The 23,183-nt window shown below is 54.9% G+C and overlaps 8 protein-coding genes across 8 annotated transcripts; 5 read left to right on the forward strand and 3 right to left on the reverse strand.

The window, feature by feature from the left end:
* Window positions 1-1,083: 1,083 nt before the first annotated feature.
* UMAG_11723 (mannosyl-oligosaccharide glucosidase) lies at window positions 1,084-3,693 on the forward strand (the record flags this gene model as incomplete). The annotated part of the gene is made up of 1 exon (XM_011390932.1): window positions 1,084-3,693. One exon carries the CDS (start codon window positions 1,084-1,086, stop codon window positions 3,691-3,693), a length of 2,610 nt encoding a protein of 869 aa, XP_011389234.1.
* Window positions 3,694-3,772: 79 nt separating this feature from the next.
* UMAG_11724 (DNA repair protein RAD14) lies at window positions 3,773-4,843 on the reverse strand (the record flags this gene model as incomplete). The annotated part of the gene is made up of 1 exon (XM_011390933.1): window positions 3,773-4,843. One exon carries the CDS (start codon window positions 4,841-4,843, stop codon window positions 3,773-3,775), a length of 1,071 nt encoding a protein of 356 aa, XP_011389235.1.
* A 680-nt stretch (window positions 4,844-5,523) lies between these two features.
* UMAG_02736 (uncharacterized protein) lies at window positions 5,524-12,192 on the forward strand (the record flags this gene model as incomplete). The annotated part of the gene is made up of 1 exon (XM_011390798.1): window positions 5,524-12,192. One exon carries the CDS (start codon window positions 5,524-5,526, stop codon window positions 12,190-12,192), a length of 6,669 nt encoding a protein of 2,222 aa, XP_011389100.1.
* Window positions 12,193-12,916: 724 nt separating this feature from the next.
* Window positions 12,917-14,353, forward strand: UMAG_11725 (uncharacterized protein; the record flags this gene model as incomplete). The annotated part of the gene is made up of 1 exon (XM_011390934.1): window positions 12,917-14,353. One exon carries the CDS (start codon window positions 12,917-12,919, stop codon window positions 14,351-14,353), a length of 1,437 nt encoding a protein of 478 aa, XP_011389236.1.
* Window positions 14,354-14,873: 520 nt separating this feature from the next.
* Window positions 14,874-16,009, forward strand: UMAG_11726 (uncharacterized protein; the record flags this gene model as incomplete). The annotated part of the gene is made up of 3 exons (XM_011390935.1): window positions 14,874-15,744; window positions 15,860-15,881; window positions 15,964-16,009. 3 exons carry the CDS (start codon window positions 14,874-14,876, stop codon window positions 16,007-16,009), a joined length of 939 nt encoding a protein of 312 aa, XP_011389237.1.
* Window positions 16,010-16,394: 385 nt separating this feature from the next.
* On the forward strand, window positions 16,395-17,978 carry UMAG_11727 (uncharacterized protein; the record flags this gene model as incomplete). The annotated part of the gene is made up of 1 exon (XM_011390936.1): window positions 16,395-17,978. One exon carries the CDS (start codon window positions 16,395-16,397, stop codon window positions 17,976-17,978), a length of 1,584 nt encoding a protein of 527 aa, XP_011389238.1.
* A 142-nt stretch (window positions 17,979-18,120) lies between these two features.
* On the reverse strand, window positions 18,121-18,622 carry UMAG_11728 (uncharacterized protein; the record flags this gene model as incomplete). The annotated part of the gene is made up of 2 exons (XM_011390937.1): window positions 18,121-18,378; window positions 18,461-18,622. 2 exons carry the CDS (start codon window positions 18,620-18,622, stop codon window positions 18,121-18,123), a joined length of 420 nt encoding a protein of 139 aa, XP_011389239.1.
* Window positions 18,623-19,337: 715 nt separating this feature from the next.
* Window positions 19,338-20,459, reverse strand: UMAG_11729 (uncharacterized protein; the record flags this gene model as incomplete). Its single annotated transcript, XM_011390938.1, has 1 exon — window positions 19,338-20,459. The coding sequence occupies one exon, from the start codon at window positions 20,457-20,459 to the stop codon at window positions 19,338-19,340; it is 1,122 nt and encodes a 373-aa protein (XP_011389240.1).
* Window positions 20,460-23,183: the final 2,724 nt, after the last annotated feature.

Here is a 23,183-nt window from a genome sequence, read left to right on the forward strand (position 1 = left end):
GCGCAACGGGCAACGAGACAGCATACAGTCTCGTCCATGCCAACTTCGTGCTTGAAGCCGATCGATATCCACTGCTGCCTCTCGTGTGTCGCCCGTCGAAGCGGTTCTGTTGTTAACTGGTTAGTATAGAACCAAGCGGCTCTTGCAGCCGGAGGTCCGCCGTCGTTGATTGCGGAATCGTTAACCAAGTCGCGAGTCTTGGCGAGAGCGAATCGTGAATCGTGAAGGAGGGCGTCTCGTGAGTTCCAAGCGTGAAGGAAAACAGAAAACAGGTTTTTCGCAGACTAGCCAAGCGCCCATCTAGCGCCGCAACATCATCAACCTGCAAGCGTCAAGCTTGCTCGTTATGCGTGGCTGTCTTCAGGCAATCCAAGCCAACAGCTGCGAGAGGAGCGAGGATCGACGCCGACACGACTCACCATGCGTGTCAGGCTGCAGATGGCGGGGCAAGTTTGTTTGCATGCAGGCTTTCGTGATTGCAGATTGGACCGACACAGATGCACCGATTCGAGAGGCGCTCAACAACGCTTGTCGAGTGGCAGCTTCTCTTCGTTCGAAGACGTGACCGAGACCAGCCAGCACATCGGTATCAACCCACATGCCCGAGCCTCGTAACTCAGTGAACCCTTTTTCGTTCTCAGGCAGCGCAAAACCCGAGAGGCCTGACAAACACCATTTGTGGTTCGTGATTGGAAGCGCATGTCCCTTACCATGGCAACAAACACGAAACACAGGCTCAGCCACGAGCCACAGATCCAAGTGCCGAACCTTGCATCAGCGTACACTGCAAACAAGCGTGAACTTGGCATGTGTGTGTCTCTCTCGTTGATGTCTGCAGGTAAATCACGAATCTAGTCACCTGCCAACCAGCCTCGAAACTAGTTAGATCTAACACATATCGGTAAAAACACTTTCTAAACCGTGACTCGTGACTCTCCGCACAGGCCAAGCTTTGGAAGATCCATTCGTGACTAACGCCTCCACGTTGGACATCTTTTGCTGTCCCACTTTCAGCACATCCATCACTGCACCACCGAAACTCGACCGCTCATCAGCGCCGCTGCACTCCCTCATCTATCCACGATGAGACAAAGGAACAGCGTGTCGCGGCCGAGGGCACGTCTTCGAGCCTTTGCAGTCATCGTCGCAGCATCTTTGCTACTCTTCCTTGTCCTTGCCCCGCCTCGTGCTCACGCTTACGACGTCGACGATGATGCAGACGACGACATTGACGAGCAAGATGTTTTGAAATCCTCAATATCTCCTGAAGTAGCGCAGGCGCGAGATGAATCTGACGCATCGCTGCTCTGGGGAACATACCGTCCACAAATTTACTTTGGCCTTCGTCCTCGTCTTCCCGGATCCCTCTTAACCGGCCTCGCTTGGTTTGGCCTACAAGATTACAGCGACTTTCAGCATATTCGACATCAGTGCAGCGATCAAGACGGCATGAAAGGCTTCACCTGGAAATATCACGATGGTCGCCAGTTTGGAATCCAGGAAATCAACGACAATGAGAACAACTACCGCATCGAGACCAGCTTCCTCAAGGTCGACACTGCCAACAAGAATGGAGGCAGCTGGGGTGCTCGCATCTCAGGCTTTGTCATGGACCCCACTAAACCAGCATCTCTCACAACCTTTTGGTACACAGCTATCGAAAGCCTCGAGAGCCAGCTTGGGCTGGAAACCGAGATGGACCCTGGTCACGGCATAGAGCGTGATATACCCATTCGTCTTACCGGTACAGCGGCCGGTATCGGCGACTTTGCCCTTCGCATTGAAGAACCAGATGCTGCTAGTGGCAATGCCAACGCTCAAGGCAACCGCTTCGTCACCCATCCCAGCGGCTCTGCAACTGCTGATGACTACGCCGAGACCGTTGGCAAGTCACACATCTTTGGCAAACGCGTCCCCGTCGAATCGGTATGGAAGTCCAAAGAGATCATTCAGAACGACATTATGATCCGCGTACAACAAGCTGTACAGACATATGGCAAAGACAAGATGCCTGACCCTGCTCTGACTCTCAGTCTCTCGGACCAAGTCGCACCTGGGTCCACCATTTTTGCCGTCCAGAAATCCTTCACCGGCAATTTCACCTTTGATGTCTTTTTTGACAGCGCCTCGACTCCAAGAGGCGAGCGTCTTTCATCGGCTGGACTGACACATGCTCTCCGAGCCTCTCGTCAAGCCTACGACGTACGGTTCGAGCATGCTCTTCATCTCGGCTCTAAAAACTACTCGGCGCAGTACATCGAGTTTGCACGCGACCTCACCTCGTCCATCACCGGCGGCATTGGCTTCTATCATGGCTCAGCTATTGTCGATCGCTCCTTCAGACACGAGTACGACGCCGAAACCGGCTCGGGTGTCTACGATCCCGAAGTGCACGGCCAGGCCAACCCGCAATTCACTGATCCAGAACAGCTCTTCACGGCGACGCCCTGCAGAAACATCTTCCCACGCGGATTCTACTGGGACGAAGGTTTCCATCTGGCTCATATTGGAGCGTGGGATAACGATCTCAGCCTGGATATCTTGCGTAGCTGGATCCGGCTGATCGATCAAGATGGCTGGGTAGCACGTGAGCAGATTCTTGGCGACGAGGCCAGATCGCGTGTACCAGACGGCTTTCAGACGCAGTATCCACAGTACGGTAACCCGCCGACACTGATTTTGGCCGTGAGCGCCTACGTCGACCGTCTTGTCGCGCGCATCGAAAAGGTGGGGCTGTCCGTCGATTTGCTGGCCAACCAGCAAGTGCTCACCGACTTTGAAGCGCTCGAGTCAACACCCGTTTCCGAAAAGATGCTCGCTTCGGCAGCACTTGGGCAGGCCTTCCTGCGCGAGATTTACCCCAAGCTGCGTCGACATTACCGCTGGTTCCGTCGTACGCAGCGCGGAGAGATCCGCGAATGGGATCGCGAAGCTACCTCAAAGCACGAGGCGTATCGATGGCGAGGGCGCACAAAGGAGCATGTCCTGACCAGCGGTCTTGACGACTACCCTCGTGCTCCTATTGCTCACACTGGCGAGCTTCATGTCGACCTGCATTCATGGATGGGCTCGTTTGCCGACACCATGGCCAAGATCGCTCGCGTGCTGGACAAGCAAGACGACGTGGAAGAATACTCGCGTCACTACTCGGACATTGTCGCCAACCTGGAAGATCTGCACTGGAGTGAGCAACACAAGATGTACTGCGATGCGAGCGTCGACGAGAATGACCAGTCGTACCATGTCTGTCACGCTGGATACGTGTCACTGTTTCCATTCATGCTCGAGCTACTGGAGCCCGACTCGCCGCATCTGGGTCATGTGCTGGATCTGCTTTCAGATCCCGACCAGCTTTGGTCGGCGTATGGCATCCGATCGCTCAGTCCCAAGGACCAACTATTCGGTCAAGGCGACAATTATTGGCGAGGCCCTGTATGGGTTCACATGAGCTACCTCAGCTTGCGTGCGCTGCGCAACAAGTACGCTACCACATCCGGCCCTCACCAGCAGAAAGCTCGCGAGATCTACGAAAAGCTGCGAAACAACGTGGTCAACAATACGTTCCAGCAGTACAACAAAACTGGCTATGTGTTTGAGCAATACAACCCCACCGATGGTCATGGCCAAAGAGGATATCCCTTCACGGGCTGGTCGAGCACTGTCGCTCTAATGATGGCCGAGATATTCCCTTGAGGGAGCATCACATGAGCTCCTTCTTTACAATCCATTGATCCTTTGATTCTGTTGTTACATGCGGGGCTGTGCTACGTCTTCAAAACACTTCGACTTCGACGGCGTATCCGCACTGTGTACATCTTTGAACCGTCTTGCCCCTCTCGTCAGCTTCCTCCCACTCGTGAACATGCTCGTCGTCCTTTCTTCTCTGCCATACATTGTCCCTCGTTCGCTTCCTCAAATCTGCCAGCCCTTGCTGAAACTTTTTGCCCCTCTTCTTGGCCTTTTCCTCCTCTCTCCTCTCAAATTCCGCATCCAAGCCATCTTCTGAGCCCCACTTTCCAGGACCAAACGCAAACACCTCTACCTGCTTACGACAGAAGAGCATCATATTGGAATACGTCGCCTTGTGCGGATTGGCCTTGAGTAGGTGCGGCAGTAGCTCTTCATCTTTGAGTTCGGCGTCGGTCAGAAGGTAGTCTTCCTTGACCTCTGTTTTGGTTAAGAGCGAGTAGATTTCGGGCTTCTCGCGCTCGCATTTGCGACACACATAGATGCCAAAGACACGTTTGAATGGGTGATCGACGATTTCCGGACTGCCGCAGCTCTCGCACGTTGGCCGTACTTGTAGATCAAGCGAGATGCCTGGTTCGGCGTAGTCGCGCATACGCTGTTTCTCGCGTTCCTTTTCCTTGCGCAACTCGTCCAAGGTCTTGCGCGAGGAGGAGGGATCCTCGTCATCAATCAGGAAACCACCTTTGCTGTTGTGAAGTTTGGAAAGATCAAACTCGATATAGTCACCGAGCGCCTTGTTTCGCTGCAGTGTAATCTCGCCATCGTTAGCCCTGCGTGTGCGGGCGACGTTGCCCTTGCTGCCGACCACGTTACGTTGAGTAGAGTCGAGTTTGGCATTCCGACTAGTGGCGGGCACCGAACGCAGGTCGGCATTGGGTCCGATAGAGGGCACATCCGAGTTGGCTTGCTGTGCTGCGGTCGCCGTAGCTGTGCTGCTCGTGAGCTTGACCAGGGGCGTCCGAGGTTTGCGAGCCCTTGCCTGGAGGCGAAGCCGTGCTCTAGCCCGAAATCGGTTCTCCTGGATCGCCCAGGCTCGGTCGGCTGCATCCATGTCGTCCACCGTCATGGCTGAAGTTGAAGCAATGGTCGCCATCTTTAAGCAGCTGCTATCGAAACAGCAGAGCGGCTGTCACAATGTCGACGAGAATCATCACCGCAAGAAGGAGGGGCGCAACAAGCACAAACACGAAAGATGCTCGTGGTTGAGGATGTCCGTTAAGTCGTGAGTGGAGGCTGAGTTGCTAGCCTATTCACGATTCACGATTTTTTTTTCAAGATTCTCCTTGTGAGAGTTGCGTTGCACACAATCAAACCATTTGTTCGTGGTTCGTGGTTCGTGACGAATTCGGTAGCCGCCACGTCAGGCTGACGAATCGTGAATCACGAGTCGGCCCACAGAACGTCAGAATTTCGTTTTCGACGTGGCCCGAGAGTCACAGAGTCAAGAGGGAAACAAAGAGTGAGGACCTGTGTTCCGTGAATTCACCCGAGGTTCGCTCCCTCTCCATCACTCCAACGTGCGCTTGGGCCGACATCACTTCCTGAAACACGCTTAGTTTGCTTGACTGCGGCTCATCAAACTCCACTGCCGAATCACCAAGCCTTTTTGACCGACACAACGCTTTGCTCACCTAAACGGCACACCGCCTTCCTTCGTCGAGAGCTACCTTGATGATCTGTTGACGATCTACTAGCGCATTCTCATCCTCGGTCATTTTCGTTCAACTCGCCTCCTTCGTTCGACTGCGACGATTCGGAACAGGCGCGCCCACGATGACCAGTCTACCACCCAGCTCGCAAGACAATGCGGCCGCAATCGAGACGTCGCAGCTTATCGTTGCCCCGACTACCGCTCCTCTTGCCACCACTGAGAACGATGCTGCCGCCTCGGAACCCTCTGTCGATCCACCTTCACCGGCTCCCTTCAAAAGAGGTCACGCTTCCAAACCCAGTGTCGGAATCGCCGCGTCTTTGTTTGGATCTGGTGGCGACGAAGACCCTTTCTCCGCCATCTCGGCCTCCAACGGCCCTTCCTCTCTGACACAGCTCACTGAAGTGAAAGAAGAGCCAGATCTCTTCGGCTCGTTCGATGCAAGCAACCCGCACAGCCACTTGAATGACGCCACCTCGGCTGTCGATCCGGTCAGCTCTCTCTTTGGAACCGACTCAGCGACGTCAGTGCCCATACAGTCACCGGCAGCAGCTGCTTCCGCTGCTTCCACCACCGATGGCTTGACAGTGCCCACCATCGATGGAAACGCGAGTGCTCCTGCGTCAGGACCGGCGTCTCCTGGGGCGCTCTTTGCCGACCTGAGCTATCAGGACGATTGGCTCGCCTCAACAACCGATCAAAATGCTCAGCATCCAGCCGCAGATGTCCATGGAGAGAACACCACAATTCACCAAGCAGATCCCTTTGGCGCTGCAGATGGCGGTCAGGGCTCTCTGTCGTGGTTGAACCAGCAAGAATCTCATGCCTCCGTCGACCCAGCTACTGAATCACAGCTGGACGCCTACGGTCGGCCCATCGTCGCTTACGAGGGCGATGACCAGCAGGAACAGTACCCACAGGATTACGGCTATCATGACCAACAAGGCTATGGCTACGATAAACATCACGGATATAACTATTCGCGACCACAAGCGAGCTATGACCAACCAGAGGGCCATGATTACCACCAGCAGGGATATGGCTCGCAGGAATACGGCCAGCAACAAGTTTACGATTACCAAGAAAATGGCTATGATCAGCAAACCTATGACCAACCGCAAACTTACGACCAGCAAAATTATCATCAGCAAGGCTTCGATCAGCACACCTACGCACAGCAGGACTATTCGCAGTCAGGCTATGAACAACGAGCTTATGATCAGCATGATGCGAATCAGTACAACTATGAGCAGTTCAGCTACCAGGATCAAAATTACACCGTTCATGCCACCACCGAGCCTTACGCTGCCACCTCATCGGCAAACGACGCGATCGATGTCGCCGAGCAAAGCTACAATACGGACGCATATGCAGATTATCCCGCACACCAAGCGAATGCTCATTCTTCTGCTGGCTATGAAGGCTACGCCGCTGGCCCGAACAATGGTTATGATGCTGCCACGTCTGGTCGGGCGTATGACGCAGCTGCGACTATCGACCAGAGCACACAGGATCAATACAGTACTGATCCTCACTCTGCCTATGAAAGCCAAGGTTACACACAGCAGCCGTCAGTAGCGGATTCATACACACAACAGCAGCAGAGTCGTAGCTACGACCCGTATGCCCCGCCGATGCAAGCGCAGCAGCAAGCACACTCGCATCAAAGCTACTCGCATAGCGCCGACTCTGTGCCGCCCAGCACGTTCGGCTACGACGCAGGTGCATACGGCGATGTGCAAGGCGTAAGTGCAAGTCGCAACCAGCAAGGTTTTGTACGCGCTCCTAGTCCGTACGATCCACCAGCCGCAACAGCCAGTCCTGCAGCACCTTTGTCCGCCACTGCAAACGATAACAGCCTGCCACCGCCTCCAATGGGTCCCCCGCAAGGACCACCTCGTGGCCCACCTCGGGGTCCTTCTCGATCCGCCTCGCGCAACATGGCAGGTTCAACTTCATCTGCGTCTCTTGACGCTCCTCCGCTCCCGAAGCGAACCTCGTCGGCTGTCTCACTCGAGGATGAAAGTCAACAGGAGCCAACACCTACCTGGCCAAATGGCACTGAGACTCCTCAAAAACAGTCACAGCCCTTGCTAGGTTCCACAGACACGCCGCCCACCACTTACACCCGTCCCTCTTCCGCTTGGGTCGATTCGCTCGAGCAAGCAGCTGCGACTCCTCCTACCTTCAGCAGCGGCGACGACTCTCTGCCCAAACTGACGATCACAGACGAATCCAAGCACGCATACAGCAATATAGGAGAAGCTCCCGAGATTGAGACTTCGATGCGCGAGGTCGAACAGCAACTCTCGGATAAGAAGCTTTCTACTGCCGTCGATGATGCGACCATTGCCTTTGATCATCTCAATTTAGACCAGAGCCAGCAAATGTACGCCGGCCGAAGTTCGCAGTACGAGAATGGCTACTCGGAAGAAGACACATCTACGCCTCAACCGTCGGATCAAAATGCTGATGGTTACGGCGCAGATTATGGCACTGAACAAAACGGTCAGTTCGATGCAGAGGGCGGCCACCGCTACGATCAATTCCAGAGCACTCAGCAGAGCTCTGACTGGAATAGCTGGAACGAAGAAGGTGCCTCACAAGCACCCACGACAATCGAACACAACCCTTATGCTCCGAGCGACCCGCAGCAGCAACAGGAAATTTTGACAGCGCCAACTCAATCGGGTGAAGCCTACAGCGATCTAGCTTACGGCCCGGAACAAAGTAAACTGATTGAGGACCCTTATGACCCATCTCCCCAAGCGCATGACCCGCCTCGGTTATACACACTAACAGGCCAAGACGATTCGGAAGCAAAGACGCCGCTGGCAGCTCACGACGAGCAGGATAACTGGCTCGGAAGTGCGTCGCCCGCGCTCGGCAATGACGCCGCGCAAGATCCGTATAGCTCAGTCTCAGGCAGTACGTTTGTTACTGGTGCACAGAATGGTGCCGCGCCGCATTCCGGCTACGATCCCTATGGTCCGCCATCTGTCAATGACCGATCTATCGATACGTACGGTGCACATGATGGCCATGCACGGGTTCAACCAGAGCCTGCCGCTAGCGTCGAAGATGCGTATACAGAGACTGACCAGCTTCACGAGCAGTCCAATCAGGCCACCTACTTTGATTCTAACAAGCGTGCTGGCTCACCACAGCAGTATGGCTACGGCCATGTGTATGGGGCGTCCGATTCAGCATATGCGCCGCTTGACCAGTATGACTCCAGTGCCGCCGGAACAGGACAAGGTCCGCGCAGTGCTGCAAGCGATACGCGCTCGCAGTCCGCCTCCGAGACGAGTGCAGATATGCTGCAGGCCATGCGCAGTGCCACCATTCCAATCGCCAGCTTTGGCATTGGAGGCAAGCTCGTCAGTTACTTTCCCACCTCTCGCGCCTCTACCGGCGCTGAAGGAGCGGATGGCGCTGGTGGCTCGAGCAATGTATACGGCTCCTATTCATACAACACCTCCAGCTATCCGACTCAGCTCAAGATCCAGTCGCTCTCGTCCCTGGTATCATCGACTGCATACGCATCGGCCTTCGATCCACTCACCTTCCCCGGCCCTGTCTATGAGGGGCCATCTGGCACCAATGCGCTTTCGAGAGCTACAGGCGCCGCGTCAGCTAGCAAAACCAAGAAGGCGGCCGTGCTCAAACATCTCGAGGAACGCATCCAGGAACTCTCCGCTGGCGTCGGCTATCTGCGTAGAAGACCTTCGTTCTCGGCCTCGTCCACTGGCTCCAACCGAGGCACGCAGGCCGCTCAGGATCAAGATGGTGAGCTTGAAGCTCGAAGGACCGAAGACAAGGTGCTGCTTCTTCGTCTGTTGAGGCTTCTCGTCGAAAATGATGGCCAGACAAGCTCAAATGCTTTCGAGCAAGGCGTCCGATCGCTTATCATAGCACCCGATACACAGGATGTCTCATCCTCGCGAGGCTTTGCCATGTCAGTGACGTCGACGACCCCAGACGACGGGGCAGAGGGTAGCGTCGTCACGTCGCACGAGCTGCGTACAAGTTTCCTGCAAAAGGTGCAAGGAATGCTGTTGTGTGGCGAGCGGAAGGAGGCTGTCGACTACGCTGTGGCTCAGAGGATGTGGGCGCATGCTATGACCATTGCCAGCTGCGTCGACAAGGAGTGCTGGAAGGAGGTGGTGAGTGAGTTCATTGAGCACGAGGTGGGTGCCGCAGAGGCATCGCTCGCCGCTCTCGGCCAAGGAGATTTGCAGGGGCTTAAGGTCGCATACAACGTCTTTTCGGGCCAGGATCCCGTGTCGATCTTTGATCTGTTCCGCACCAAGACGCAGCTTGGCCAGATGGGTGGTCTGCAGCCTGCACAGGTCGAGTCGACGACGACACCGTCCGCGCTACCTAGCTGGAAGGAATCGGCTGCCATTGTCGCTAGTAACCGCAGTGCCAGTGACTCTGCAGCCTTGACGGCCATCGGCGATGGTCTCTGCACGCGAGGCCTGCTCGAGGCAGCGCACTTCTGCTACCTGCTCTCGCCGCAAACGTCACCTATCGGTGGTGCGGACACGAGTGGCGCGCGCTTCACGCTGCTGGGATTGTCGAGCCCCAAGGCATCCGCCGCCTTTGTGCAGGACTTGGACGGGATCTTGATGACCGAGGTGCTCGAGTTTGCGCAAGGGCTCGTTCCGGCTGTTAAGGGCCAGGAGCCATTCCCTGGAATCGCGCATCTGCAGGCGTACAAGCTTGTGCATGCACAGCACCTCGCCGATCTGGGCGAGGTGAGCAAGGCACAACGATATTGCGAAGCCATCGCGCAGTGTCTCAAGCAGAGCAAAGCGTCTCCATATCTCCACTCGACGCTGCTCTCACAGTCCAAGCAGTTGTCCGATCGGCTCGTTGGTGCACCTCAGACGGGTCCTGGAGGCAACTGGGTGACGCGCAAGATGCAGCGACCTACGCTCGACGGTGTGTGGGGTGCGCTTGAAGGCCGCTTCACCAAGTTCATCGCTGGAGAGGAGGGGGCGATGGACGCCGACTCACCCAACAAGAACAGCAAAGGCTCAGTCTCGTCGAGCATTGGTCCATTCTCGCATTACAGTGCCATCACCCCGGACGCGGCCTCGGGAGGTATGACAAGGCAGCCGTCGTTCAACGAGCTGCGAACAGGATCTCCTAGCGTACCCACATCACGCTCTGGGTCGGCGATGGACTTCCGCAACGCCACCAAGCGTGCTGCTTCCCCGAAACACCGCGCATCTACAGCCCTGTCGATGCGTCCGTTGAATTCGGACCCTTACAGCGACTGGCCACAGCCGCGAGCGCCTGGTAATGGGACTGGCAGCGAAGCTGCTAGCAATTACGACCGTGACAGCGTCAGGTCGAGCTCCGAGATGCCGAGGGGCGCGTATGGTTATGGTGCTAGTCTCCACACTGGTCCTGCTCAAGTGTATGGCCACGGTGCTCAAGTGTCGGCGTTCTCGACAGCATCGTCAACGTATGGTGGTCCTGCAGAGACGAGCTTCGCCTCGAATGCTGCGCCGTGGAACGGCAGTGCTGGACAGGGTACACGCGATACAGATAGCTCTCGTCGACCAAGCGCGGATGCCGAGGCCCTAGGAGCCGGCTCTGAGTCCGCGTATGGCGGCTATGGTGACTGTGGCGGCTACGGCGGCAGCAGCTACGGTGGCTATGGTGGTACGTATGGAGAAGCTACTCAGACTGGAGGGACGGACGGCGAGGTGGGAGATGATGCTGGCGGCTCCTCGGCTACAGGTCACGCGAACACTCCATTCTACGGCTACGATCCACATGGAGCGCAAAAGCCACAATTTGTCAGCAATGTTAACGCAGGAGACGCTCTCGAGGGAGGAGGCCAAGGTGGATTTGTTTCTCCTTTCGATGCGCTTTCTTCCATCAGCCAAACGCCACAGCCGCCATCGCAAGGCAACCAGTACACATCTTCATACAGCCGCCATCACGCCGATGTGAATGAAGAGGAAGATGACGACGATCTCGGATTGGGCAATTCGAGCGGTCGAAGAAAGGCCAGTAATGCAGACGGAACAAGTTTCGAAGCGGGTGATGCGTCGCCAAGGGACAGCGTCGCAAGCTCTTCTGCTGCTCACCACGCCGCCAAGCAAAACGAGAGCGAGGGTAAGAAGGACGACACGGCGAGCAACGCCAGTGGCAGCGACGAGAAGAGGCAGGAGCTCAAGCCATCCGCGTCGTGGTTTGGTCGACTGTGGGGCCGCAGTCCCAGCACAGACAGCGCCGCGCAGCAAGCGCAGGCCAAGGCGAAGAAGGCACACCTTGGCGAAGAGACGAGCTTTGTGTACGACAAGGAACTCAAGCGCTGGGTCAACAAGAAAGCAGGCGATAGCGGAAGCGCGTCGAGCACGCCGCCACCGCCGCCACCGCGAACGCAATCGGCGAGCCCGGCATCGCAGCCAGATCGCAGCACTGGAGCATCGAGTGCTCCACCCATGCGCGGACCTCCGTCTGGCACCTTGACTATGGGCCGAGCCACACCTCCCATCAGCGAAGGCAACGAGGAAGGCAGCTCGGGCCTGGCACCCAGCCGAGGACCGCCGGGAATGGGAAGCCTGTCCAGGGCGAGAAGCAACCTCGCGGACCACTCGATGCCTCCTGCTTCACAGCCGCCCATGGGATCAGCAGCCGGTCCAGTCAGGGGATCGGGAGCCTCGACGCCGGCAGGAGGAGTTTCCGGTCCTCCACCACCGCCCGGAGGGTCGAGGATGGGCACAGTCAAGAAGAGGCCGATCAAGAGTCGATACGTTGTCGTCGATTGAGCCGCGGCCGATAATCACGGCTCTCAGAAGATTCGCTAAGTTCACAGACAGGACAAACTTGGATACAAGCAAATGGTTTCGTCAGTTCTTTGGACTTTGCATCAGTTTGAGAGTGACCTGACTGCTCAGCATGAGGCATGGATGAAACACCAAAGCAAAAGCGGCGTCGACAACGTGAATGGCTGAGATCAAGGGTCCTGTTGCTTCTCCACACAACCCGCAGCGATGCGGTGGCAATCGGATCGCATTTTGATTCACATGCTGAGACATAGGGGCAGTTTATGAGTGTCCTGTGGGAGAGATACAGTCGTGAGTATCAAGCGTGAGCCCACCCAAAAAAATAATCACGAATAAAAAGATCGCATTTCCATCCCCGCCTATTCACGATTCTTGATTACGAGTTGCCATTCAAATCCTAAGTGCAGCACAGCACAGTGCAGCGCCTTGACCAAGGCTTGTGACCCTCGCATATCTCTGGTACGAGGTAACCAACCAAGGGTTTTTACATTGATTCACACCTCCATCTAGGCATCTGCTCTCATCATCGCAAAAACGATCACGACGGAAAACGCATACATTTGGACTTGTCAACGGTCGCATTCAGCGACGGCATCTCCCTGCATTTAAGCGCTTGGTGAAGCATCCACCGTCGCGCTCTTGAATTCGGTTACCGCCTCGATCATCCGCTTTGTGCTCTCGAGCCGGGGCTTGGAGCACAGATAAGATGGAGGCAGTGCAAAAGGCGCTCGAGCAGGTCGTCAAGCGCGCACCTGGCTTGCATTCCAACTCAACGTCGGCTAAAACCGCCGCCACGCAGCCGTCAGTGCACGATTCGATCGACAAGCTAATCGCACAAGTGGAAGCTGCCAAGGCTGGCATTGCTAGCTCTTCCTCCTCGCCGGACCCAGCAGTACTGCTAGCCGAGCTCAAGTCGTCAGTCGAAGTAGCACAAAAGTCTATCCTTGAACGCCAGAAAGAGTTTCACGCGGCGCTATCCAAGTCGACAAAGGCGCTCGACAAAAAGTTTACCATCGCAATCGAAGGCGTCGCAGATCCTTCGCTCTTTTCTTCAGCCGAAGCTCAGAATGCGCTCGAGCGGGTCATCTTTGATCATCTACAGAGAAACGGCGATTGGTCGACGAGCTACAAGTTTGCAGCAGAGGCCAAGCTGCCACTTTCTCCACAATCGGAAGCGCTGTATGTTCAACTGCATAATGTCGCCGCTGCCATGTCACGAGGCGATTTGCGGCCGGCCATCAGCTGGACCGAACAGGAAAGAGAGTGGTTGCTCAAGAGAAAGAGTCCATTGGAGTTCGCGTTGCATAGAAGTCAGTTCATTCGCATCGCAACGGGTGCCATTCTGCCAGGTAGCGACGAAAATCTAGCCAACAGAGATCCGGACGGAGAGAATGTCGAGATGATGAGTGCATCCATGGACCAGCTCAACACGATCCCAGCCTCGTCGAATACGATGTCGGTCACGGGATTTGCCAGCACAGCGACAGCAGATCTCGCGCACGCGTCGTTGGCCAACACCAACGTGGAACGTGCGCTGGCGTACGGTAGAGAGCACTTTAAGCGTTTCCGCAGCACGCACCTGGACGAAATTCAACGTCTCTTTACGCTACTTGCGTTTCTGCCGGCATTCATTCCGGCACCAGCGTACGGACCGGAAGGCTCGGACTCGGTGCCGGTTGAACACCTGATTCCAACGGTACCGCTCGTGTATCGCCCATTGCTGGATGCCAAGCGGGTGCACGCGCCGCTTCTCGAACCGATGTTCCGACTCGAGTTCTGCGCACGAAACCGGATCGCCAAGGATGCCCCGCTGAGCATCGGTGTAGAAGTGGGAGCGGGTGGCGCGCTCAACAAGATCATCAAGGTCAAGGCGGTGATGAAAGAGAGGGGTAACGAGTGGAGTCAGGCGGATGAGCTGCCCATCGAGATCCCACTGCCCACCAGGCTGCGCTTCCATTCGATCTTTGCGTGCCCTGTGTCCAAGGAACAGGGCACAGAGCAGAACCCGCCGATGATGCTCGCATGCGGTCACGTGCTGTGCTTGGAGACTCTCACTAGATTGGCAAAGGGCAATGGTCGCTTCAAGTGTCCGTACTGTCCGACGGAAAGCTATCTGAACCAGGCAATTCGCGTCTATTTCTGATCTGAATCCGCTTCGTCAGCCATCATGATCCGGTCTTGCTGCAAGCGTCGCATCACTCACGCCCGCCCCTTGATTCGTGTTCCATATTCACGATTGTTTGCCTTTGCCTGCCCTCGTTGCTTCGCACCTGTTTTTCGCACTGCATGTATTTGTATACTTGGCCCATGTCTGTTCTTCCTTGCTTGCACTTTCTGCGTGCATTGACGATTCCAGTGTTGAGATCGCACATTGTGTGAGTGCGATGGAGAGAGAGAGAGTTGCTGTGACTGACGATGGTGCGGAGAGAGCCGGTTGGGCCGGCGGCCAAGGTACAGCAGGGAGGGGGGGACAAGGCAGGAAGGAATTCGCGCGCAGTTTTGACGCACGTGCGCGCACGAGCCAGTTACGGACGTGCGTCGAGGTGAAGCGATCGGTGTTACTTTACTTGTTGGCTTTGATGGACCAGGTTATAGCGAGACATTCAGTGATTGCGACTCAAGATTGGGGTGGATCACGTACGACGGTGGGATTACAACGTACGATGGAAACGGCGATTCCGGTATCGAGACAGGGTACGCGCGTGTATACCGAGTACGATGTGGCATCACCGCCTCGTACGCCTGGACCAGAATGGGTTCGATTCGTTCTGATCTCGGATACACATTCGCAAACCACACACATTCCGGACGGTGACGTTCTACTTCATGCAGGAGACTTGACAACACTAGGTCAACCGGACGATCTCGGTGCACAGGTGGAATGGTTGAAAAGCCTTGCGCACGAGCACAAGATCTTCATATGTGGCAACCACGACTTTTCAGCATGCACAGATCAAGACTTTTACGAAACGCGCGGTCGCCAACTCAACGCACAGTTGCACGTCCAAGATTCTGCGCATGATGTAGCACGAGCAAAGCAGATCCTCAACAGAGATTCTCTGTGCGAAAAGGCGCTCACCTACCTAAACAACCAACCGCACCAATTCACTGTTCAACGTGCACAGACGAGCCATTACCAATGGACCGTCTGGGGCAGCCCCTGGTCTCCACAGTTCCACGATTGGGCATGGAACTACAAACGCGGTGTCCAAGCCAGACACATCTACAAAGACATTCCCAAACATGTGGATGTGCTTATTACACATACTCCGCCGCACAAGTTGGGCGCTCTCGATACCATCCACGATGGATCCTCGGTTGGCTGCGAAGAACTTACAAGACGTTTGACTGCGCCTGCATCCGAGCACGACTCGCTCCGACCCAAACTGCACGTCTTTGGTCACATCCACGAAGCGAGAGGCGTACATCTGCTCGAGCAACCAGCATTCCACCATGGCGACCTTGACGAATCGCTGCTCGTCAACGCCGCCCTTGTAGAGTACGACCAGCACATGTGGAACAACCACCGAATTTGTAAGTGCACACCGTCTCTACACCGACCATATTTGCCACTACCATCCTGTCCACCAACAAGAGCACAAAGCGCGCTAACCTTTTTCAAATCCAACCACGGCCAACGTGATCTCAGTCTCGTATACCGTCGTATGCAAGTAAGTGCTCCTCCGAACCCCGTACCAAGCTACGGAGAAAAGCCACTGACAGCCCTGCCGTTGTTGAGATATTGCCGTACAGACCGGTGATTGTCGATCTGCGTGTTCCAGCGCCCCCCACGTTGTAATAGTCGACCAGCCACTCACGCAGACAGCGTTCAATACCTCGCGCTCGTACTTTGCTGTAACTCTAGTCCTATTCTCGAATGGTTCGGATCGGAATTCGGAGCACACTTTGTGCTTCCCACTCAGCTCGCCCGCGTTTTTTTTTTTTGTGTTTTGTGAATTTTTTTTTTGTGTCACAGTCGTGAGCCGTGAGTGTCTCCGTGTGGTGACATTTGAAGTTGATTTTGTTGTCAAGAAGAAAATTTGTGAAATCCAGAACGAAGAAAGAGAAAATTGCATTGAAAGTGAATCGGGAAGGGTTGTCATTGGCAATCCATCATCCCGACCACATCTGACACGTCTACACACACTTGCACACATCTTGGAACGGAACGCATGGTCGCGGAGATGAGCGGGATCAACGACTTGTCACCATCTTTGGGCACGCCATCTGGGTCTATCGCTGGCGGTGCAACGGAGCCAACGGTACCTATTGTGCTCACTACGAGTCTGGACCAATATGCGATTCCATCGGGGCCATACATGGTGCCTGTCTCATGGCGTCGTACACACCTATCTACGCTTGTCAATAGGCTGGTTTCCGCATCCGATGCAGATACTGCGCGAGCTGCGATCCCGTTTGACTTTATCGTCCACTCGTCACTGCTCCGCACCACGCTGGGCGAATACCTCGAATCGAGTGGCCTCACCTCCGAATCAACGCTCACCATCGAATACGTCCGATCCACTCTTCCTCCCACGCGTCTAGCCGCGTTCGAACACGACGATTGGGTCGCCTCGATCGACTGTTCGTTCGCGCTCGCAAACGTGTACATGACGAGCAGCTACGATGGATCGGTCCGATTATTTTCGCCCTCGAACCCGACCCAAGCGGAGCACACATGGAGTACCATCAACAAGGCCACGGTTCAGGGTGGCAAAAACACGAGCTTGTGCAGTGCAAAGTGGACGCCGCCAGCCGATGGCTTGGTAACTGGTGGTATGGATGGTAGGGTACAGTTGTGGAGTGTAGAGCAGGTGGAGCACGAGTGGACGACTCGCTTGAAATGGCAGGGCGAAGCGCATAATGCGCCGGTAGCCGCAGTGGATACTGCGCAGGGTCCGCAGGGCTCAAGCGTGTTGAGTGCAGGCTGGGACGGTATCGTTGCGGTTTGGGATGATCTTATCGGCACCACTGGCGTTGATTCGGATCAAGATGTCGAGCAACAGGACGACGACGATGACGACGACGATCCAACATCCAAGCGCAGAAAGACGTCGAGCAACGGCAGAAAAGCTGTAAAAACCTCTTCTTCAGCCACGAAACGAGGCATTATCGATGCGACCATGATCCTTTACCACGCGCAGCCGACCGCACATGCGGTTACAGGCGCCAAGAACGTGTTGACCGCCACTTCGCGCGTCACCTCGGTGGAATTCGAGCGTTCTTCCAGCGCCAAGAACAGCAATCGAGCGTGGAGTATCGGCTACAACGGCGTGCTTAAAGGGTGGGACCTGGGATCGGGTGGTATTGCCCACACGTCACTCTCGCTACCCAGTTCGACGGCTGAATCGCGACCGATGCTATCATTGACACAGCTCTCAGCGTCGACACTGGCTGTGGGATCGATGGATCGAGCGATCCACTTGTTCGATACGCGCTCCTCGAGCAGCGCAGGTACACTGGGAGTGAGCATCTCGAATGCGCATCGTGGTCCCATTGACGCGTTGGCAGCGCATCCGTTGGATTCGAACCTTTTCGCAAGCGCAAGTGGGCTCGAGTGCGGCGTCAAGGTTTGGGATGCAAGGAGCAGTAAGAAGGCCTTGTTTACCTTGGATACCGCGGCTGTGGGTGGCGACAAGCGAGATGACAAGGGCGTCTTGGCGCTCGATTGGTCTCGAGACGGTCAAGAGGTGGTTGCCGGTGGAAAGGATAAGCGCATCACTGTGTTCCGCGGAAGTGCTATCGGGCAGAGCGATCAACGTGCATAACAAACTGCTTGTCAACATATCACCACGAATGCTATCGTCGTGTACACATGCAAATACCACAGCGATGTGGCGAGACGCAACTTGATGCGTATGCAAGCGAACGATGATCGAATTCGAGTTTGAGTAGACCTGATTTGATTGATCACCAAGCGTTGACCTTGGTGAGGTTGACTTTTTCCATGATGCTCTTTCCCTCCTTGTACTTTTGGCTGGAATCCCACGCTTTGCAGTAGTACCACCCGAGCGTTTTGGCGCAACCTTTGCAGGCGAGATCGCAGACGGTATGGATGCCTGTGAGCAGGTGGCGATCTTCCTTGGCGCCGAGCGTGGTGTTCAGCGTGGAGCTGAACAGGTACGCCTTACCGTCTCGACCGCTAAAGGATTTGGATATCAGTTCGTCCTGCAGCCAGCGGGGCATGCCGAGTATGTCAGTGCCCGAGCGCGGAATGCAGCAAGCAGGCAAGCGAAGAAAAAAAACTTACCTGTAGCGCCAGATGCGTACCGCAGTCGGCACAGACGTAGCGAGGCGCGGACTCCGGTAGCCAGTCGAGCATCGATACGATCGGTGCTGCGCAAGACGACGATGGTGGTATGGACGACCAGTTAGATGACGACGACGAGGCCGGCGACGAAACGGACGACATGGAGCAATGTCGTATACTAGATTAGCTTGAAGAAGGAGAACTTAAACCTCGAGCTGAGCTGAGCTGAGCGTCGAAGATTTGTGCTTCGATATGTCGCTGATAGAGCGGTCACTGATAGCCCCAAGCAGCACTCTTGACGAAGAACAATCAAGACGGGTAGTCATCACAACGACTAGCAAGGCCAACCACCAAGGGCGATCCAGCACCCTCTCTACAGCTACACCCACGGGTCGCCGCTCAAGACCAAAACAGGGGCAAAGAGTCTGTTCTACTGCCTGCTCTTTTTTGCCCCATTCGTGATTCAGTTTCATAATAAATTCACGATTCACGATTCACGATTCACGGTTGGACCCTGCATCTCCCGCTAACACTCACGAATTACACGCCAGCGCGCAGCGTGAATATTCGTGATTCACGAGTTTCGCTTTTCGCTTTTCGTTGCGCTTGAATCGTGAATGATAATCGTGAGTCGTGAGTCATGAGACTGTGAGTGCAACACCGCAGTCGCTCTCATGCTGACCAATTTCGTGATCCACGATTCGTGGTTGTGTCTCTGCCGTATTCGTGATTAATTGTGACTATAATTGGAACTAGCTACCCCATTGGCGCACATGGACAAACAAGACATCCATTTGCCGATAGTAAGGACTGTATAGCACACCATACGCGAGGTTAAATACACAGTATAGGTATGCGCTTACACTTCAAACCCGATCTATTGCGTTGTCGGCTTATTGTACCTTTCGACGATGGTCGTCGACGGTATAGGCTGGTCGAGGGGGTCCAATAGCGCTGGTACGGGTTTGCGCTTTGATTTGGCTCTTGTAGGTTTCGAGCTGGCAGGATCGCGTGCCTTTACAAGTGATGTGATTTGGTTGCTAGCCTGCCGAGTCTCGGCTCTGGCTTGTTCGGACTGCAAGTGCGCCGTCGATCTGGATGCGTGAGAATCGTCGGACGCTCTCGCGCTTCTTCCATCAGTCGGTATGGGTTCGACAGCAAGCACTGCTCGCACCGACCGCTCTGTTGCGCTCATTGCCGATTCATCGATTTCGTCATGCTTGTCTGTGAACATTGCTCGGGCCTGTAGCATCCTGCTTCGCTGTCGTCGCTTGCGTAGGATGATCAGGGCGACCAAGCCCAACGCAATAATGCCAACGGGAACAGTGGTACCCGCTACGATCGCTTTGGTGCGTGACGAAGAACCCGACGATTCCGGCGACTGTGTCGATGCGCGCGTCGGTGGGAGGGTCGAGTTGGTGGGATTCGAAGTTGCATCGTTGGAGGTACTGCCAAAGTCGATATTGGGGAGCGTTGCAGATGACGACAATGTAGTATTTGAAGTGGAAGGCGAAGGAATGGATATGGAAGAGCTCGAGCTGGGCGGACCAGAGCCAGACGTTGCTGGAGAATCGTCGTTTGTGGAAGGTGAGATGGGAATGGCAGAGGTTGCGTCAGTGCCGTCGCTCGTTTTGATGCTCGAGGTAGAGGAGGAATTCGAATCCGACGAGGAGATTGATGACGGCTCGGATAGCGTTGCAGCTGGTATCGAGTCGACATGGCTCTGACTTTGTTGAGAATCGCTGTTCGAGGCCCAACGAGTGTCTTGGTCGCCACCAAAATCAGCGGCTAGTTGTCCGGTACCGTTGTGCTGCTTGTCCGTGACAGTTTTGCGCTTGAAGCTGCTAACATCAGAAGCGCTGTTTGCGGCATCGGCATGCGGATCCACCCCGTTTCGTCCCGACTCTCTTGGCCGCATCGGGCAACTTGACGATCCGCAGAGGGAAGCGGAAACCAGCCCAAGGCCCGTCCACAGACACAGAGCGAGACGCATCGCCATGCATCCGCCATCGAGTTGACACCTGAGTCGAACCATGCTAGCCACCTGGCTGACGTACAAGCAACACCAGCGAAGGTGTCGTGTCCCTTGGCTTGAGATCCACACGAAGCGTTGGCAAAAGGAAGGCAGGCCAGGATGCGAGAGGAGGGAATTCACGCAAGCTCTGGTTGAGCTCACCTCTTATATGCTCTCGTTGCTTGGTGGGGGTGCGTAGCTGAGTGTTTGCTTACGGCTGAATTGAGCTATGGGTGGCGCAAGTTCGAGTGGGACGCAAAACCGATGCTGCAGAGATATGAAGGACGACGGACGGTGCAACAATCGGGCGCTCACTTTGTTTGCATGTGCAAAAAGGCGGCAGATACATTTTGGCATTGATAACGAGCTCGGATCGCTACAACCATCGTTGCCCTGGTGGCACGGACCTCACTCGGCATTAGTTCACAGGCTTTTCTTTGCGAGAGATCAGCTAGGGCAGGATGGTGGGGCTGTGTGAAAGACAGCTCGCTCAAGCACGTTCCAGGTAATCGACGATGCTTCTCAAGCTGATCTCACTGGGAACGTACTTTCAGGTTGGAGCTGAGGACGTTTCATGTTAGGCTTGTGCGTCGCTCACCGAATCACGAATGGCGGACACGCACAATCGTGAATCCTAACTCTCGAATGCATCGCGGAATGCACGCTGTAACAAAAAATTTCGTGATTATTCACGATTGTGGTCGATCGGGAGGGATTCTCGGCTGAAGCATCGGAGGTGCGATCTACAAGATCGCCTAGCCAATTCGAGGAGCATACGTATGGTGACTGTGCCGTCAGTCACACGTCATGGAATTCGTATCGATCGGCGACCGAGGCTGTCGCCGCACTGCGTACAAGATGAGCCTCGTTCGGAGCCGTGTTCGGATGAGCAACGGCAGCTCTGAGTGGCTCACCCGTCTGTTTAGGGGGAGCAAAGAAATCTTGAGGCGCCCAAAAATCAAGCAAAAACGCGGGAAAATCGTGAATCACGAATCGTGAATGAAAACTAAAGAAAGGCTAGCTTGGGCTAGCTTGGCTGGCTCAAAGCTGTTCACAATTCGTGATTGTCTCGGCACGCACACGCTGTAAAGAATTCACAGGATTGTGGCTTACTCGATCACCTGCAGATAACAGCCACCCACCAAGCCCAACCAAGCACGAATTGCCAATGGATTCACGCCACGGTCCAAACGCATGCCTTATGTCTGTTGACATCATGTGAGCCTGAATCATCTGCCAGGCGTGCTAACGAGACGCGGATCAGCGCCAGATAAGTTACAGCTCCACCAACATGAGAGCGATCCATGAGCTGGGCGAGGTGGTGGTGTCGTACCTTGACTGAAACAGGAAAGGCAATCACGAATGCAAAGCGCATCGCTATCAGATCGCAATCGAGGTATCGTAGAGCGGCGCTGCCATCGTTGGTGAGAATGCAGCTGTGAGTTGACAATCAACTCACGACGAAAGGCGACAAAAGGTAGTGCAACGAGCAGCGTGACGAGCCGAGCCGAGGCAAAGCAGTCCAGTCACCCAAGACTGCCAACAGAAGCAAGTCACGAGTTGGAAAGCGAATCGTCTTTTCTTCGAACGAGATGCAGCGGCGCTTGCGGCGTCGGCCGCTGTAATCAGCTAACCAAGACTGATCGCACAGCGCAAGCGCCGACTTTGTCCGCAGTCGGCGAATTTTGAGCGTTGACGCGCCAAGTGCCTAATCTGTAGTAATAACAAACAAAGACACGAGACGAGCCAAGGACGCGAGACCCTGAGCAGCATTCACGATTCGTGATTCAAGAGATTCGTGATGCTGGTTGCTTGATTCGTGCTTAGCAGTTGTCAGTGACGCTCAAAAAAGCATGCTCAGCGCTGACTCAGACTCGAGTTTCGATTGGAATTTTGTACCAGAGCAGCTTTTGCTACGGGCGGCACACGGTAGGTGGGATCGAGTCGAAATGCTAACAAGGAGAGCACAAGATTGACTTTTCGTATCGGTCGGGTCGACGCTGATGTGTTTGGCACGATCACCAATCAATCCTCAGTCGTGAGTCGTGAATCGTGAATCCTCAACCGTGAATCACGAATGGCTGCTGTCAGCCGTATCAAATTTCAACTCCGTCCCAGCTGGCTATAGTTAGAGCTGCTTTTGAGCGACTGACTTAGTCACGAGTGTTTTTCAACGTAAGTTAACTTATTGCCAACCATGAACCAAAGCACACTTACAGTAAGTTAGGTTTAATTATTAACAATTACTTTTCTCTCGAGTTATATAGATTTTTTACAGTTTTTTATGTTTAATTTGGTTTCGGTTGGAGGCCTCTTTGCCTCGCATTACTCGTGACTTTATCGTTCTTTGCTATGCTCTTTGCTTTGGCTGTGGCGTTTTCAGCTGGCACTCAAGACCGCGTAGGCGTGTGCGTGCGCGCGTGCAGTTGGTAAGTTGTAACCCTAACACACGCGGGTTTTAGGCGTGAGGCGTATGTTGCTTGCTACTCTGATACACGATAGGCGCGAGTCAGCGGGAGTGAGTGCGTTGAGCGTCTGTCGCAAGCCTTGCTACTCACTCCGCCGTGCGTCGCTTTGGGACAAGCAAGCGTTCATCGCAAATAACGACATCTCTCACTCACCTCTTTGCTCTTGGTCATCGTCGACCCTTGTTCCCCGCACCCACACTAGCCACGCTCACCTTTTCATTCTCGTCCCTTCATCTTCCAG

This window comes from Mycosarcoma maydis, chromosome 6 (genome assembly GCF_000328475.2).
Source record: "Mycosarcoma maydis chromosome 6, whole genome shotgun sequence".
NCBI classification, from domain to species: Eukaryota; Fungi; Basidiomycota; class Ustilaginomycetes; order Ustilaginales; genus Mycosarcoma; species Mycosarcoma maydis.